The 18,578-nt window shown below is 50.2% G+C and overlaps 1 protein-coding gene across 1 annotated transcript in view; it reads left to right on the top strand.

Annotated features, from left to right (window-relative positions):
• Window positions 1-17,217, top strand: part of LOC149337108 (uncharacterized) — a 31,647-nt gene extending 14,430 nt beyond the window's left edge. Inside the window, exons 8-11 of the mRNA XM_089554825.1 lie at window positions 3,723-3,998; window positions 6,468-6,996; window positions 7,930-8,118; window positions 16,993-17,217. Of these exons, the coding sequence (XP_089410951.1) occupies window positions 3,723-3,998; window positions 6,468-6,996; window positions 7,930-8,118; window positions 16,993-17,064 (1,066 nt within the window). The 3' untranslated portion in view covers window positions 17,065-17,217. The remainder of the gene's footprint in view (window positions 1-3,722; window positions 3,999-6,467; window positions 6,997-7,929; window positions 8,119-16,992) is intronic.
• The last annotated feature ends 1,361 nt before the right edge of the window (window positions 17,218-18,578 follow it).

Genomic DNA, 18,578 nt, shown 5'->3' with positions numbered 1-18,578 from the left:
CGGCGCTCATCGTTACGTTCTACTCTCCCCTTTTGCTCCCCTTCCCATATCCACGCGTCTTTGTGCACCTTTGCCAATTTCGCTAATTGCTTGTTGAAAGAACGCTAGGGATTTCTGCGGCGACCCGCCTAAGGAGAATGCGAAAGCATTTATGCCTCTTCACACCCTTCGCCTATATTTGCGTCACTTCAGACTGACTCTTTTCACCTCTTTTTCTCGCTTTTGGCTGTTTGCCTCTCTGTTTACATCTTCCAATTTGTACGTCTGCCGCTATTTTCACGTCCTCGCACTGTATGCACGCCCGGGGCTAGACGTCTAAACAGCCTTCTGGCGTCTAATTCATTCATTAATTGCTCTAGATCAACCAAATTTGCTGTACAATTTGCTGTACAGTATATCCACGTCCATTTTTTTGTAGTCTAAGTGACGTTTTTGCTCTAATTGATTTACTAATTACTCCACACCTACCAAATTTTGATGTGCATCAGCCTCTATCCCGCACAGTTACTATTTTTCGCTTAACTGTCACACGAACGGAGAAATCACTGCCGACACGTTTTGCGGACACGAAATCGCCGACATAGGCAAGTAATGCAAAAACAAAAAATTGGTGTGGTTTAGCTCTGGTTAAACCTGGTTGGTTGCGAAAGCAATACAATGCAGAAGCAGTAGAGCAACCACATTTAGATATAGAGTCCTCGTCGGTGACTTCAATGGCGAGACACCTCGAGGAGCCCGGCACGACCGGCTCCTCCTGGCTGCGGTGGAGAGAGCAAGCTGACGTCACGCGTCGTCATAGCAATGGAGAGGCTGACGTCACACCATCTGTTAGGCGCGGCGGCGGCTCCTCGAGGAGCATGGGGTCCACGGACCACGCGACGAGCGGTTAGACCTGGCGTAGTATTGCTTTCGCAACAAAAAACGCGCCACCTGTTGACGTACCATGGCAGCGCCACAAAGCGGACAACTATGACATTTGTCACTGGCCATGCGCGGGCTAGTAGAATAAGGGGAGAAAGCGTCCGGCACCACGGACTCTGTGGGCCCCGGAATCGCCAGCGACTCGATGCGGTAGGAGCGTTCTACAAGCGCGAAAACCAAATAGGAGCGCCACTTATCGATGCCCCAACAAACTTTCTCCTATGTTGCAAAATTGAATCGCTCTTTCCAGCGCAGTAGGCTCCCCTGTGCATCTTGGCAAGCGTTCACGGCCACGTTATACGTTTCTGTTCACTCTGTTAGCAACACATATCTGCATCTGCTTCCCATAGCCGACGGCAGAAGGCATGGGTGATTGTTGAGGGAATTTTCGCGTAGTGGGTGTTCGCAGCATTTTTAACGAGGGAGCGTTGTCAGTTCCGTTGTGCCTGAACCATGGGTCTGGAGGAGTGGCGCTCATTACTATTGGAGGAAAGGATCTTGACATGACAACCACATTATCTTCAAGAAAGAAAAGGAATTACGCTGAAAAGGAAAATTATAGAGCCGCAACTCGAACTGCTACCTCTCGGGTCACGAGCCGGACTGCTGCACCTCGACCACCAAGGAGTTTCAGCTGACTGCAATACAATAGGCCGTGTGTGAGCGCCTCGCGCTGCAGGGTAGGCTACAGAGGGGGTAACAATATTTAGTAAATTAAAATGACCAACTATCTTTCTCAAATGATGCGCACAGTTAACACAGCCTACGCGTACGGGCAACCGAAAAGTGACAGTGCCACCGGCAGTGCCACCACCGGCCGCTGGAACTACGAGCGTGATGGAGTATGCCGAAGCGCCGAAATATGGCGCTCGAGATGAGGACTGCTCCGTTCATGCTATCGTGTTGCTCGCTTCAGGCGACCTAAGCGTCTTCTGAATTTTCCGGCGTTCTCGATACGTGAATTTACAATGGTCTACGGTCTGTATAAAAAATGTTTAGCACCCCAAAGCAACTCAGGCCATGGGGGACGCCGTAGTGAAGGGCTCCGGAAATTTCGGCCACCTGGTGTTCTTTAACATGCACTGACATCGCACAGTACACGGGCTTCTAGAATTTCGCCTCCATCGAAATCCGACCACCGCGGCCGAGATCCAACCCACGTCTTTCGGGTCAGCAGACGAGCGGAATAACCACACAGCCACCACGGCGGCGTGAATTTATAATGGCGGTCTTTACTAATTCCGAATGCGCTGAATGAAACTTTATTAACGGCTCATAAAAGCGAGTTTCATATGCCGAATACATGCTGTTGTCAGTGAATACATTTTTCATAAATGATAAGATAATTGTTCGACATTCCCGAAGTTCGTCCGTCAGGGTTAGTGGATTAGGACACTTGCAGTAAATGGTGAGTTGGTAAAAAAAATATACGCCCCGCCTCGGTGGCTCAGTGGTTATGGCGCTCGGCTGCTGACCCGAAAGACGCGGGTTCGATCACGGCCGCGGCGGCTGAATTTCGATGAAGGCAAAATTCTAGAGGCCCGTGTGCTGTGCGTTGTCAGTGCACGTTAAAAAACCCCAGGTGGTCAAAATTTCCGGAGCCCTTCACTACGACGTCCCTCATAGCCTGAGTTGCTTCGGGACGTTAAACCCCAATGAACCAAAAAAATATACAGTCGTAATACTCTCATGTGTTGTCTGAAACCACAGAGAATGCATCAACAGATATAAAAACGTCTAAAATATTGGGTCCCTCACTAGTGACCTGGAGTCTGCCGTATTTGGCTCAAAGTATTCCGCTAAGATTTACTGCAATGCTTGAAGCGATTTAATGTCCTTTTTTTGCCGAAAAATTGATTTCTTCCCTTAGCAAAAGTCGGGTTGAAATAAAGAGTTGAATAGCTTTCCATTGTAGCCGTATGGCCGCGCTTGGATGGATGCCAATAAGTAATTACTCCCTTATTACAAATTTACTCCACCTTGGGGGATTCCCCTAAACCTCTGACTAAAGAGTTGAAAGCCCTAAGCGCCCACTGACAGGCTTTACTGAGGAATTCTGGAAAGGCACCACTGCAAGTTCGTCGATATATTACACTAGACACTTAAGCAACGTTTCTCGACGCAGGGAATAAAAAAAAAATGACGGTGGCACTGAGACACTCATTACGTGTGATAGTTCGATAGCATGCGCAGGCGCTAGCTAGAACTCGTGTGTGTCTGTTATTTTGTCCATGCAGCGCTCGGTTGGCAGGTGGAGGGAGGGAGGGGAGGGAGAGGAGAACGGTTGGCCAGTGCGCCTCGACCAATCAGCGAATGTTAGGAGAGGCCACAGCGCCTGGTTTTTTTTTTTTTCCTTGATGAGGCTTTTAATGCGGCGGGGGCAGAGAAAGGGGTGGGGTGAGATGATGGTTGGCAGGTGGATGAAAGGCGCGACAGGGTGAGCGGTGGCGAGAGGAGAGCTTTCAAGGGACATGTGCGTGAGCTGAGGCAGTCATAACAGTCTCGACTAATTAACGATGTTTCTGAGAGGTCACACAGCCGGGTAATGTCTTTAGTGTGGGTTGTCATAGCACTGAGGTGCTTATCAGGACGGGCGTTCAGAAAGTGAATTGTCGGAAGTGTTTACTGCAGAATACTCGTTAACACTCAGAACCACTTCTGCTTGCGTAAGAACAGCTATCGGTTTCTTATAACGTCTATTTTCGTTCCTCATTTTCTATCGTCCGATTTACTGTCCGCGTCTATACGTGCTATTTGCCCGCGCCTCTACACTTGTGAACCTTTCTTGCCATCTGTTGCAGGTACGAAAGCGAGATGCGGTCTCTGGTGGACGGCGCCCGAGACCAGCTGTCCGCCCTGCTGCGCAACGGCACCGTGTGGATGACGGCCTCCGAGCTGTGGACGGCGCTGCAGAGGCTCGACACGCTTCGCGTGGTGTTCCTCGGGGAACCGGAGGACAGCTCCGAGCACCTGTCGCGCTACTACGCCTCTGCGCTGAACGGCGTCACTGCGGGGGCCCTGAACTCACGGCTTCGAGACTCGGCGACGGTGAGGCAGAACAGTGGACAGGCGGGACTGTCGGTTTTAGAGGACATTCATTGTCCCATCTTATAAAAATAACTTATAAATATTTATGTTACTTGTCGATGTACTTACTCAAAAAGAGTACATACGATGTACATACTCAGAAAGTCACAGAACCAATATTAAGTGAGAACACTAATTTGATGCGGTTGCCCTGAATTTCCCTTTATGATGAATGACTCCTCGTTTTTATAGCGAGAGCTACACTATGCCAGGTCTTCGAGCGTTGAGCGTGGCATCCCTTGAGGACCTGTGGGCGCCGTGGCCTTGAGCCAATTGGTCACGTTGCGCGGAGCAGGTGCTGCTGCTGGGGTGTCACGCGCCGGCGAAACCGAGTTGCAACAGCTTTGCGCATGCGCCGTGTCGAGGGGGGCGGCGGGGTGGAGAGGGGGAGAGGTGTCGCAGGTGCATAAGTAGGCGGCTCGGTGGAGGTCTCACGTCACTCCAGGCTTAACCAGAGCTAAAGCACAGCCAATTTTTGTTAGCTCTGACATGGCTATGATGAGTGTGCGCTGTTGATTTCATATTTTGCTTGTATCGTCGTTTCGATAGACATGCAATGCCCTGACATCCTTATGCGACGTCTCCGGAAGGCGGGATGGTTCAAAGATGTGCAACAGAGACCCTTAAAACAGTGTTAGAATCATGGTGTCGACATGCGACGACCCAACAGAAATTTCACATTTATTCCTTCGAAACGGACCGAAAATTCCAATAGATCGCCGCACTTCCCAATACTTCATGGCTCAAAGGAAAGCTGAAACAGTTTTTTTAGAATTCGAGGTTATTCAAGAATTGGAATCTGTCAAGCTTCTACGTAAAGCATGCAAAGTATTTCTGCACTAGCATTTAAAATGGTGACGTAATAGTCGATTAAAACCGTGACGATTTTTAGGCTTCTCTTTACTACGTTGGAAGAGTGCGAGGACACTCTGCAGTGACGTCACTGTTGCGAAATTTTACATTTGCGCTGCTTACGCCTTTATGCTGCTGTGCGTCGACAGATGGCGCCGAACAAAGCATCGTGAGCTTCACCTTCGATGGCGTCGGTTTTCTTCTATGTAATAACTATTTCGCTGGAAACGTAGTGCCGTCATACGTGACGTCATTATCGGGGCCTCTGCCCGTCTCTATGCACTTCAGAGAAGCTGAACGCCGACGGCGTCTTTATTCGGCGATTACGCCACCATTTCAAACGCTAGAGAAAAACGATTTAGCTGGCATTACTTGCACATTTTGCCCGTTCGGCAACGTTAAACTCATCGAATTCTAAAACCGCTGCAGTGGCCCTTTAAGGAAACACCATACCGACTAGCTGAGGAAGCACTTTGACTTTTCTGATTTCGGGGGAGTAACCGCAGCAGAGAGTGCGGAAGCCGTATCGAAGCCCCCCTTCTCTCCTACCCTAAAAAAGAGCCGCCGATCACCTATGAAATTTTTCGAAAACCTGCCATGGTGGCTCAGTGTTTAATGTGCACAAATATTGAGCCGCAGGGTCCGGGCTGAAACCCGCGTGCGGCTGCCGCGCGAAACGCAAAAGGCGCCCGTGTGCTGTGCGATGGCAGGGTAGTTAAAGGTACCCAGGTGGTCGATATTACTGCCGACCGTTGAACTACGGCACCTCTTTCTTATTTAACTCTTCTGCTCATCCTATGCCTCACGTCAGGTCGGATGAGTCCACCGAAAAATGACATATTCGCGTCAAATTGATACGCAGCAGCAGCCACGAACTTAGATGAGTTACTTACGGTGTATTAGAAGCAGTTTTGGATCTGAGAAGAGGAGGAAACGGACTTGGACAGGACATCTAATGCGAAGGCAAATGAGCTATGGTTCCTTAAAATAACGTTTTGCATTCCATGAGAAGGTTATCTTAGCTGAGGAAAGAAGAGTGAGGTTGACAGATGAGATGGACGATTTTGAGAATAAGATGTCCGCAGCTGCCAGAGGAGTTGGCTGATAGGAGATGAACAAGAACGGACTTCACCCTGCATTGAGCGTAGCTTGGCCGATGGAGACAATGATGAATTACGCTGCCTTCTTATTATTCTTTCAATATCCTGCGGAAAACCAAAGCAGCGTAAAGAAAACGATGGCGACAAGGACATTGACGAAAACAATGGACACGCTGAGTCAGCACGTGTTTTTGTCTTTCTTCCTCTTTCGTTGTCGTTTCGATCGCGCTGCGTTGGTTTTCCAAGGTTAACGAACTAGCCAAATTGCCAATCTCCATCAATACTGCAGAACATATGCTGATGTTGCGCCCTGCGGTACAGCTTCGAAATGCAAATGTTTCTCTTCAATCAGAGAAGGGACGTATTTGAAAGGAGGGAGAAGATTATTTCTTTGCGCTAACAATGAAGGGGACCGATTTCTACGGACAAGAATCCCTACTACAGAAACGAAGCGCAACCTTATTCCCGCGTCTGCCTTTTACAAACGCAGAAGAACGGCTCCGGAAGCGTGGCCCCCCTTTCTCAGTCAACCGTGGCCAAGCCGACGCTTCTTGAGGAGTACGTCCTCCAGCAGACAGAGACCAACGACCTCTACTGGAACAACCTGGAGAGGGCAGAAGAGAACCTCGAGAACCGGTGGCCGCCGCTGCACGTCGAGCCTCGCGCCGACTACTTCGAGGCCCGCAACACGCTGCTCGTCTCTCCCAGTCTGGTGTCCTTCCTGTCGGCCATGCTGGTGAGCGTGGACCCCCTGGTGGTGCCCGTGCTCGGCTTCGACATCTTCCGGGGCCTGCTGAGCGTGGTCACCAGCAGCCGCGGTTCAACGGCAGCAGGCAACGCCTCGGCCAGTTGGCAACAGGCCAGAAGCCGTGGGATGCTCGCGGGAGGAAGAAAGAACGCGAACCGGTGCCTACAAGGGCAGTACGTCAACCTAACGGGTGACCGACAGCCGTGGCCACGTCTGCACGATGAACTGTTTTTTGAGTCAGCACTCGTGGAGCCCCTGTTCGCGCTGTACAAGATCTACCTTGAAAAGGTAGTGCCTTTGAGCCAAACGAAACTTTTTCTAGCTCATCTTAGTACAACGCGAAAACGGCAAGAACGTCAGCAAACGAGCTGAACTTGTGTTCGCCTTGTTACGCCTTTTGCTAAGCTTCTGGTTCAGGACATTTCTAGGCAAGAATTCTGCGACAGAGCACGGACCAGTTATTCCACACTTGAAAACATTCCCGCTGCTTATAAATTTCGGCACCTTACTTGATGTGCAGTAAAATGACTTGCTGGGCGTTTTGTTAGCTCATGCTTCAAAAGCAGCACAGGGCGTGAGGAAATGTTAACGCCGGAAGCAGTTCCTTCCATATGGTGCCAAAGTATTTTCAGATATGGTTATTTTATAATTTTCAAGAATGGCTTCGTACCCTCGCTATTTTTTATATTTAGGCAGTTTCCTTGTTTTTTTCTGCACTTTATCGTTTAGGAGCGCCATCTTGTATTTCATTTATTTCCACCTGAAGGCGTGGCGAAAGACCAGGCCAAGGAATCCCGACAAACACTTCTATAGTTTCTGCGACTGCCGTCACGAGTCATGTGGCGCTGTACATTTATAATCCCCGCGGAAATTTCGAATCCTTGGTATATCTCAGGGATTTTTGTGGATGTCAGAAATAGTTGGTGTGAGCGCAGCGAGCCTTTTAGGTGTCAGATTTTGCTTCGAGGAGGAACAGTCGGCCATGATAATCATTATGTTGGAGCAGTACCTCTTACGGCTTTAAATTTTTCTCAAACTTGCAAGTCTAAAGTATCCCCATCATGTTTCGCGATGTTTTCTGCTGGTGGCAAACAATGATGCTAGATCCTGAAAGTCCAGGAAAGCTGGACATGAAACAATGAACTCAAAGCAGTCAGACCTTCCTGCTGCTTTGCCACTGACGCGTCAGAGGATGGCTCTTTTCAATCCTTGCCTCGGCAGTACCCCGATCTCCGGGACGGCCCTAACATCCCCGAGCTTCCCGGGAAGAACGCGCTGGAGCTGTTCTTCATCAACTACGCGGTGGCCCACTGTGAGCACGGACCGCGGTCGACTGAGGCAGCTGATTACATCGGCGCACGGACGCTGTCGCCGGCGGCGAGGCTCAACGTGGCTCTCATGAACTCCCGGGTGAGTAGCGCTGCTTCGACACACTCATTTCACTGAGCGACTAAAACAGAAATTAAAAAAAACTCTGCTGCTTTTTGGCAACCGAACATCAGGTTTAGCAAACCTTTTACTGTGCCCTATACTTTACTTTTTACCACGCTGCTTTTCACTGGTGCTACCATAAATTATGAAACTCTCGCGCGTTCTCTGCTCATATAAGGTAAAATTTCTGACATCATTGCAGCACAAAATATCTCAGTTCTGCGACTGCAGTGGAGCTGTTAAAACCTCTGTGAGATGTGTATAGTGTAACACTAAAACCCTCATGACGCACATCCTACCTTTGGCACAAATCAAACTGGTACTGAAGATATCAAAAGTGGTAAAGTGAAGGATAGTTTCATGTACAGCCTACACAAGAATAGATCTCTGCAGAAATCAGTTTTTGACTAACGGTATCGTTAGCTTTCGCTTTCCTGAGGTTTTGTTTTGAGCAACCCAGCATCGTTTTCGCTACCGAGAAAGGCGAACATACTTGCCTACAAACGCTTCGACCATTCGACAGTGCTGGTATTATGAATATTCATGTCACTCATTTTTATTTCTCCCCTTTCTAGCGGGCGTCCCTAATATTGAAAGGCGTCCCCCAATGGCGTGTAGACGTATGAGTCAGCCGTCGCATTTTCTTTTAGTTGTATGCCCATCGATAGGAAGCAGTGCACACTGTTTTCCGCTCACTTCACAGCGGCGAGTGCTCACTTTATGTTTAAGCAATATATGACACAGGAATCCAGATACTCTGCTCGTCATACTTATCATTTCTATGATCCAGTCCTCTGCAGTGTAGCCTCACGGTCAGTTTAACGGCGTCACTAAAGGACCGCTTGCCAGTGCTAGGCTCAACAGTGCGTATTGCGAACATGCTGGCCTGCGAAAGACTGATTCCAGTTTCGACAGAACTGGTTTAAATACCAATTATGGCGTGGTGCTTGCCGAATTCGGCCGAATCCTCAGAGAGTCATCCACCATTCAGTCGATTCAAGCACGGGTGTCCTTAACGCTTCACCGCATCGGATGCTGCCACCTGCAATTTATTACCAAACCTGATTTAAACTGGCGGGGTCATCAGGTTCGTCATTTCGATAGGTTGCGCACTCATATGTTGCGCGCGTATTGGCAGCTTTGAAGAAGAAGCATCCTTAAAAATTCTTGGAAAGCGAGTATAGAAAAGACCAGTAAAAGTGCCGCTGATAACCTCGCTGAAAGTGGCATGCGGTTTAGAGGTTCAGGCGGTCGTGGTTTTGCCACTCATTCGTGTCCACCCAAGCGTACTGGTAGCAACTCTGAGTAAAATCGAGATGATAGGAAGACACCATATCCGTATCAGGCAGGAGAAAAAAGGTTCTCTTTCCGAAAGCTTTTCTCTATCAATAGACAGAATTTAAGCAAGAAATGCAGTAATGATGACACTGTACTCTTCGTTACCACTGAACTCGCAGCAGAAATTAACAAACTCCTGTTTCGTCACCATATTGCCACCTACCATTATAGTGTCCGTTCGTTTGCGCAAGGCCGCAGGAAAGGGGTGTTATAATTTTTGTTCGTGACGTGAGAAGCGACCGGACTAATCTCGATGGATCACAGCCATGAAGAGCTGCATCTACGTGTTTCCAGATTACTCTAGATGATCTCTACCTGTTATCTCGAAGTTTCCTTGCCAGCTTTAAATTGAACGATGCCGCGAGCAGCGGGCATTTGTAGTTCGACGACTGACGAGCACGTTTGTTCCTTACGCCGTCGCCGATTCAGTTCTTTTGCGGGCGCAAGTCAGCCCAAATAAAGAGCTTCGTTCGCAAGTTTTGTTCCTGTCTTCCTGACTGCTGGATTGCCGTCACTACAACGTGATATCTGGTGGAGGTGCGGGGTATCATTCCATGTACCGGACACCCCCAGCAAGTCGCGACGCCAGCCCTTCGAGTCATTCCCCGGAGGACTTCACTCCAGTCCACCGCACAAGCCGACGTCTGCAAGGGGACGCACCTGAGTTCGGGATTCTGCTTGACCCTACCCGGAAGCAAAAGCCAGTAGCAACGTCCACCATAAGCCTGTCCCAGGCGACGACTCCAATCCTTCTTCAGCGGCCCCGGTTGCCACCAACCTTCGACGCTTCGCCTTGTGCTGATCCGGAAGAATGGCGGGAACAGTTCGACCGTGTGGCTATCTTCAACAACTGGGACGATGCCACGAAACTTAGGTACGTCTTCTTCGCCTTGGAGGGACCAGGAAGAATCTGGTTTGAGAATGAGGAAGCCAGCCTCACGAACTGGAAAACCTTCAAAGAGCAGTTTCTAAAGACCTTCACGAATGTCGTGCGAAAGGAGAGAGCCCAGCAGCTGCTACAGTCTAGCATACAACACCCAAACGAGACCGTTGCAGTGTACACTGAGGAAATGAAGCGTCTATTCCGGCGTGCCGACGCAAACATGAAGGAAGAAGAAAAAGTAAAGCTGCTCATGCGAGGAGTTAAAGAGCAACTCTTCGCTGGCCTTGTCCGCAACCCACCGAAAACTGTCGCGGAATTTGTAGAAGAGGCATCCACGATGGAAAAAACTCTTGATGCCCGAGCCCGCCTGTATGACCGCCAGCAGCGCATTTTCTCAGCTAACTGCTTGGACATCCACTAACAACGATAACCTGCGGGAGGTTATCCGTCAAGTTGTGCGAGAGGAGCTCCGCCGATTGCTGCCAACGGGAACGCAGCCGCAGCTTTCATCGCTCACTGACGTCGTCCGGGAAGAGGTTCAACAGGCCTTGGGGGTGACGCCGACACCCACGCAGCCTCTGCAGCCCCCAGCCATGACTTACGCGGCAGCTGTGCGCCGTCCCGGACCTCGACGACGGGACCCAAGCCCCTATCGCCCTCAGCCAGCTGCGTTGGACGAGCGTCGCACACAGCCGAGGAAATGCGACGAGTGGAGAACTCCCGACTAGCGCCGTCCACTATGCTTCCATAGTGGCGAAGCGGGTCACGTCCTCCGGCACTGCCCATACTGAAGACTGGGCATCCGAGGGTTTTCTTACGACGCTCCACGACCCCGACCCGGCCAGCGACCAGCCGAAATCGAGGAGTTTTTGCGTCGGGAAGGATGCTCATCGCCGAGCCGCCTATCACGTTCCCCGTCGTCATCTTTACCGCGCTTTGTATCTCCTAGCCGAGGCTACGCCGTGCGTGGACGCTCCCGCAGCCCCCGAAGGTTAAACTGAATAAAGCTGCCTCTGGAGGTGAGGTTGCTTCTGAGCGCAAGATCAAAGATCCTGCATCGACGAAAACGCAAGACCATGCCTCAACTACGACAACACCGACGACGACGACGACGCGGCCAGACTTGAACCTTATACCACCGCCCAGAGAAGTAACGTCGGAGTACGCCCACCGCAGTCTCATTGCCCGACAAAGCCGAGATCGTACACCGAAGACAACGTACAATACGAAAACACGAACAAGTGACCTTAAAGTTATGGTCGACGGTCACACGGTTACTGCCTTGGTGGACACCGGAGCTGACTACTCTGTCATGAGTTGGCCACTCGCTGTCCGACTCAGGAAAGTAACAACAACTTGGGATGGAACGCTGATCCGCACCGCAGGTGGCAACCTGATTGCGCCGTCAGGACGCTGCACCGCGAGAGTTACTGTAAATGGGGGAATCTATGCGACAACCTTCCTGATCCTACAGCAATGCTCGCGAGACGTGTTTTTGAGAATGGACTTCCTGAATGAACATCGAGCGATTTTCGACCTTCGATTTAAGTCGATCAAGCTTTCCACGGACAAAGCCATACCTGTTGCGACGAGCGCGGCAGATCACGTTGCCTTAAACGTCCTTGACGAAGTATTGAGCGTGCCGCCCCGATCAAGTGTCCTCGCCTGCATAGGTACTGGAGATATCGAAAATGCCGAAGGCGTCATCGAGGGGAACACCCAGTTACTCCTGGATCGAGGACTGGGCGTTGCAAGGGGAGTCACCGAAATCCGAAATGGCCAAGCCCAGGTGCTGCTAACCAACTTCACCGAAGAATAGCGGCATCTAAATAACGGTACGACGATTGCCTTTTTCGACGAGCAGCTAGACATCAGAGACATATTTGTTCTCCCCGACCAACCCGCAGAACCATCTGACGCCATCTGCATCGCCGCTATCACCTGCCCATCCAACTTTTCCAAAGCACTAACAGATCATATTGTATGTTGAACCCACATGGCAACCATTGTACTTATTTTTCTGTATAATCCACCCCTTCTGTAATACCCCTACAGGGGTCTTTAAGGTAATAAACTGAACTGAACTGAAGGCCATCAACCCATGTTTGACATCAACCCGGCATTACCCTGGAGCAGACAAGACCAAATACGCAGTCTTCTTCAAAGGTACAGCGATTGCTTCTCATCAGCATCGAATGTGCGACGAACCCGGCTTGCCAAGCACCGCATTGTCACAGACGAACACGCCCGACCACTGCGGCAGAGCCCTACCGCGTATCGCCGATAGAACGCCAAGCTATCCGCAAGCAAGTAGAGGAAATGCTACGTGACGACGTCATCCAGCCATCAAGGAGCCCCTGGGCAGCACCAGTTGTCCTAGTGAAAAAGAAAGACGGCACCCCTCGCTTCTGCGCCGATTACCGCCGCCTGAACAGCATTACGAAGAAGGATGTCTACCCCCTCCCTCGCATCGACTACACATTGGATCGGCTGTGCAACGCTAAGTACTTCTTATCGATGGGCCTGAAGAGCGGCTACTGGAAAAATGAAGTCGACGAAAGAGATCGCGAGAAGACTGCGTTCATCACACCAGACGGACTCATCGAGTTGAAGGTGATGCCATTCGGCCTCTGCTCTGCCCCAGCGAAGTTATAGCGAGTAATGGATACGGTGCTCGCAGGCTTGAAGTGGCAAATTTGTCTAGTCTACTTAGATGACGTTGTTGTCTTCTCCTCAAGGTTTGAAGACCATCTCAGAAGGCTTCAGATAGTGCTGGAAACAATCAAGTCTTCAGGACTGACACTGAAACCAGAGAAGTGCCACTTCGCCTACGAGGAGCTGCTGTTCCTTGGTCACGTCGTAAGCAAGGATGGAGTTCGCCCGGACCCTCAGAAGATGGCTGCGATCGGAGAGTTTCCACAGCCTAATGACAAGAAAGCTATACGCAGATTCCTTGGATTGTGCGTAATACCGGAGATTCGTGAAGAACTTTTCGCGCATCGCTGAACCTTTGACCCAGCTTACCAAGGCTGGCGTGCCTTTTAAACGGAAAACGCCGCAAGCGGAAGCTTTCAAAGAGCTGAAGCGCCGCTTACAGTCCCCTCCTGTGCTCAGGCACGTTGATGAAAAAGCCGAAACCGAAATCCATACCGATGCAAGCAGTGTGGGCTTAGGAGCGGCCCTCGTTCAGAATAATGGAAGACAGGAGAAAGTCATCGCGTACGCTAGCCGTTCACTGTCGAAAGGCGGGGCCAACTATTCGACCACCGAGAAAGAAGGTTCCATAACTATACTAGTATGTCAGTCACGCATGTAAGTGTGGACTGCATTCTTTTCTGGCCGCCAGGGAGGTATTTATACCTGCTGGCATCCAATAAAACTTTAGTTGTGAGTCAGCGCTTTGTGGTGTCCCTTCTTCATCTCTGTCCTGTCGTTTGCGCTGTAGTTATGGATGATCGAAAACACCAACTCGCCCAACAAATGCTTTTGTCGAGAAAGAATGTCCCACCATTATTTGGGCCACGTCGAAATTTCGCCCCTACCTGTACGGACGACCATTCAAGGTTGTGAGCGATCACCATGCTCTGAGCTGGCTAGCCAATTTAAAAGATCCCTCCTTCCGCCTTGCTCGTTGGAGCCTGCGTCTTCAAGAATTCGACATAACTGTGGTCTACAAATCTGGCCGCCAGCATTCCGACGCCGACTGCTTGTCGCGAGCCCCCGTCGACGCAGCAAGGGAAGAAGACGACGACGATGCTTTCTTAGGACCAGTAAGCGCCAGCAGTTTCGTGCAGCAGCAGCGCTCGGATCCGGAGTTGCAAAGGCTAGTTGATTACCTGAAAGGCAAGACCGCATCGCCTGCCCGAGGGTTCAAGCGCCAACTGTCGCCCTTCGTCGTTCACAATAATGTCCTCCTGAAGAAGAACTTCGCGTCCAACAGGACAGTACATCTTCTTGTCGTGCCCAAGAATCTTAGGCAAGAAATTATGCAGGCATGTCATGATGAGCCGACTGCGGGGCATCTCGGGATTGATCGCACGTTGCACCGCATCCAGGAGAAGTACTATTGGCTGCGGCTAGCTACCGACGTTTCCCATTACGTGAAAACGTGCCGTGAGTGTCAGCGACGCAAAACGCCTCCGACTAGACCAGCCGGACTCCTGAACCCCATACCACCGCCAACTAAGCCCTTTCATCAAATGGGGATGGAACTTCTCGGCCCATTTCCGACTTCATCATCAGGTAACAATTGGATCATCGTGGCCACCGACTACATGACCCGCTACGCCGAAGCAAAAGCGTTGCCTAGTGGTACCGCAACAGAAGTCGCAAAATTTTTTGTCGAACAAATTCTGCGACACGGCGCCCCCGAAGTGCTCATCACAGACAGAGGAACGGCATTTACAGCGGAGCTGACGCAAGCCATTTTAAACTACAGACACACAAGCCATCGGAGGACAACTGCCTATCATACACAAACCAACGGACTCACAGAGCGTCTCAACAAGACCATCGCAGACATGCTCTCCATGTACATCGACGCCGAACACAAGACGTGGGACTCCATTCTGCCCTACGTGATCTTCGCCTATAATACTGCCGTCCGGGAGACAACCAAGTTTACCCCATTCCTGCTGGTATACGGCAGGAAGCCCACGACAACACTCGACGCAATGCTCCCGCACGTTTCTGACGAAGACAACCTCGATGTCGCCGCCTACCTTCATCGCGCCGAGGAAGCCCGATGACTTGCGCGGCTTCGTATTCAAGACCAGCAGCACACCGACGCCCGACGCTACAATCTGCGCCGACGAGACACGCATTACAAGCCAGATGATCGTGTTTGGATATGGACGCCAGTTCGCCGCCGTGGATTGAGTGAAAAGTTGCTGCGACGCTACTTTGGCCCGTACAGGGTTATCCGTCGCATCGGTGACCTCGACTATGAAGTCATCCCCGACGGCAGACAGCATCTCAGCGACGCCGCACACGCCCGGAAGTCGTACATGTCGTACGCCTGAAGCCATTTTATGAACGCTAAAGGACTCGAAGTTTGCATTCTCCGTGTTTATTTTCATTTCAAAGCATCGATACGATGTTTCTTTGAAAGGGGGTTAATGCCACGTATTATAGTGTCCGTTCTTTCACGCAAGGCCGCAGGAAAGGGGTGTTATCATTTTTGTTCGTGACGCGAGAAGCGACCCGACTAATCTCGATTGATCACAGCCATAAAGAGCTGCATCTACGTGTTTCCAGATTGCTCTAGATGATCTCGACCTGTTATCTCGAAGTCTTCTTGCCGGCTTTAAATTGAACGATGCCGCGAGCAGCGGGCATTCGTAGTTCGACGACTGACGAGCACGTTTGTTGCTTACGCCGCCTCCGAGTGATTCAGTTCTTTTACGGGCGCAAGTCAGCCCAAATAAAGAGCTTCGTTCGCAAGTTTTGTTCCTGTCTTCCTGACTGCTGGATTGCCGTCACTGCAATATTCAATATAATACTTTACGGAGATTCCATTTAAAACCTGCAAATTCAAGTAATCGTCTTTTGCCAGGGGTCACTTCCATCCGAGGCTGTTAGGCATTTGGCCACATTTTTATAAGATTGATTGTAGTTAAGTTTTTGAAAACGCCGGATGGCCAGTTTGGGCTGGTCGGATGCTCGTCGCGAGCGACGAATGACGCGGCACGTTGGACGGTGATTGTATACACGGCGGTCAGCGTACCAAGAGCACTTCGCGTCTTCGTCCGCTCGTCAGGCGACACGTTGCCGGTTCGGCAGCAACTCAAACTTATTGACAAAGAAAACTGAATTACTAAGGACGTGACCAGAATACAAGGCAGTGCGAGAAAACGCAGTTTAAAAATAAACGATTAAAAGCGGCCGAGACTGGAACTCGGCGCGCTCCTCTCAAGTCTTTGTTTGCAGCTGGTTTTAACCCTTCGGTAATTGGGTGGAGCTTTACTAAATCTGCTCTCACCCAATTTCAACCAATAGCAGTGCTATGACACCATACATACAAGTAGGCGGAGCCCAGGGCTCGAGAGCCCGACTCAGTGGACCCCGCAGTCCCTGGAACGTGCAGGACGTACAGTTCCGCATATGCATCTCGCTACATCTGCAACCCATCGAGGACCCGCTGCATCGGCTTTACGGTCACTTCTGACAAAGCACAACTCTTAGCTGCACAGTCGAGTCATTTTAGAAGTCGCCGTCCCTAATGAGCTTCCCCCCACTGGAGAGGTAGTCCTCCTCAACGGAAAAAAGTTGTCGGCCCTTTGCAACCCTGACAAGGCCTTTCGCGGTCTCATTTCCTCTTTTCCATGGCCATGGACAGCGACCGAAAGGCGCGACGCACTGTCATTATTCTAACCCCTCTCCACTTCCTATGGACACGGCAGTTACCGGTGAAAGGTAAAAGTGCCACCGGCGTCGTAGGCTTCTAACTTAACGATCGTGCTAAACAATCGGAAAGAAAGTGTTAAAGTTTGAAGAACGTTAAACTATAGGAAATGGTTCATGTCAAGCAATAAGTTATTTAATACAGAAGCGCTGCATGAAAATTGGTACTTTTGAGGCCTTTCCGTATTCCACTGATTTGAATTCAATCTCTCGATCGATTTTTGCCGCAGGCTTTTTCCTCTGTGTTCCACTGCAAAGAAGACGACGCCATGAATGCTCCCAAGAAATGTGCAATCTGGTAAAAGCCTCCGCTCGCAGGACTGCCTGGACAACGAGGAGCACACCCAGTTTGCATTCTTCCTCCGAGAAAGGGGTTTCGTTGGACACCACTCGTGCCCTCTTTGCTCGCGTGTGTGGATTTTTGTCATCAGCGCATAAAGCCAGACGGCACAGCTGCCTTCGTGTTCTTTGTCCTTCTTGCTATTGCGAGTACGTTCCCATCCTTTGCGGCCGTAATATGTCCTTGACATTTCCGTGCTCATGACTGATCAAACTGTATCCGATGGTTGCCTCTGCCTGCCGTGAGCATGGCGCTATCTTGCCCTCGCTAGAACAACTGTCGCTGTTCTATGTCTTACTCGTAACTGGGAAGATTCGTCCTCAGGCGTGTTGCTTGGACCGCCTTTCGATCAGTTTGGGGTCCATGTGTTCAAGCTCGGTGTAGTGCTGAAGCACGAGATTGAAGATGGGCTTTAGGAAAGAACTGGAATGAAAGGGTTTGTTTTCTATAGTTGCAAAGTCAGAAGTTAAGTGTGTAACACACGTCTTTTGTCTCTATGTAGGAGATCTCCAATTCCCAGATCCCTAGCCAAGGATTTTGCATTTTTCACAATCATGAACGTCGCGGTCTCTTCCCCTGCACGTATTAGGTGCACCGGACACCTTGCTACAGTCTCATATGTGCAAAGAAAGGAAGCCACAACTAATGTTTTTCTTGACGTCTGGTCACCCGGTTTCGCAGCTTCAAGCTAAATTATTACGTTCTTTTCGCCATTATTATTGCTGCTGTAGGAATGCAGCTGAATGACCAAGAGGAAGCCATTTTCTTGCCTCCTTGAAGTGACATTCGGGAGTGAAGATTATTTTGAAAACGATAAACTACGCTCACTCACTCCTGGAATACTGACATCAACTCAATCACATCAGCTACCGTGTTTGGCTCTAGCCTCAACAACTATACTACTTAACCTGTATTCACAACCTACATGTTACTCAACAACTTCCAGCTGTGCTCGTCGTGCAAAATTGTACCGATATCGCCAAAGGCGAGTCAGACTCGTCCGACCCGATGTTTCGCTGTTCCACGCCAAAGACCAGCCACGGACGGCAATTGCGTACCTTGCAGTTTGCAACACTAGAGTGGGTAGTTGAGTTTGCAAAACGCATTTTGCGTCTTTAGCGCTTGTTTAGACAACAGTAGAGTACGTCTAACAATAAGAATGCTGGTGGCGGCGATTTCTCGCGCAAAAATGCACTACTGGGAGCAGTTCTGACAGCAGCGTTCTGGTGACATATATCAACAGTAACTCTGACTTAGTTTGCGAACTGCAGACTACTTCGGATGGTGTCCCTATCAAAGGATCCGACAACGACCGTGATACGCTGGGTAGTGCTCCTTAACTACTAACGATGTAACCTTGTTCGTGTTAGGACGAAGCAACGTCTTTGTACTTAGCATTGTGTTGCAGCGTATCGGATCAAACAATGACTGCGCATTTCTGGACGTTGAAACCTACTACTAGAGCATGCACTGAGG

This window comes from Amblyomma mixtum, chromosome 7 (genome assembly GCF_055824585.1).
Source record: "Amblyomma mixtum isolate Tamu chromosome 7, ASM5582458v1, whole genome shotgun sequence".
Classification (NCBI taxonomy): domain Eukaryota; kingdom Metazoa; phylum Arthropoda; class Arachnida; order Ixodida; family Ixodidae; genus Amblyomma; species Amblyomma mixtum.
The sequence above is the reverse complement of the archived record's forward strand: the minus strand, read 5'-3'. Positions and strand labels throughout refer to the sequence as shown.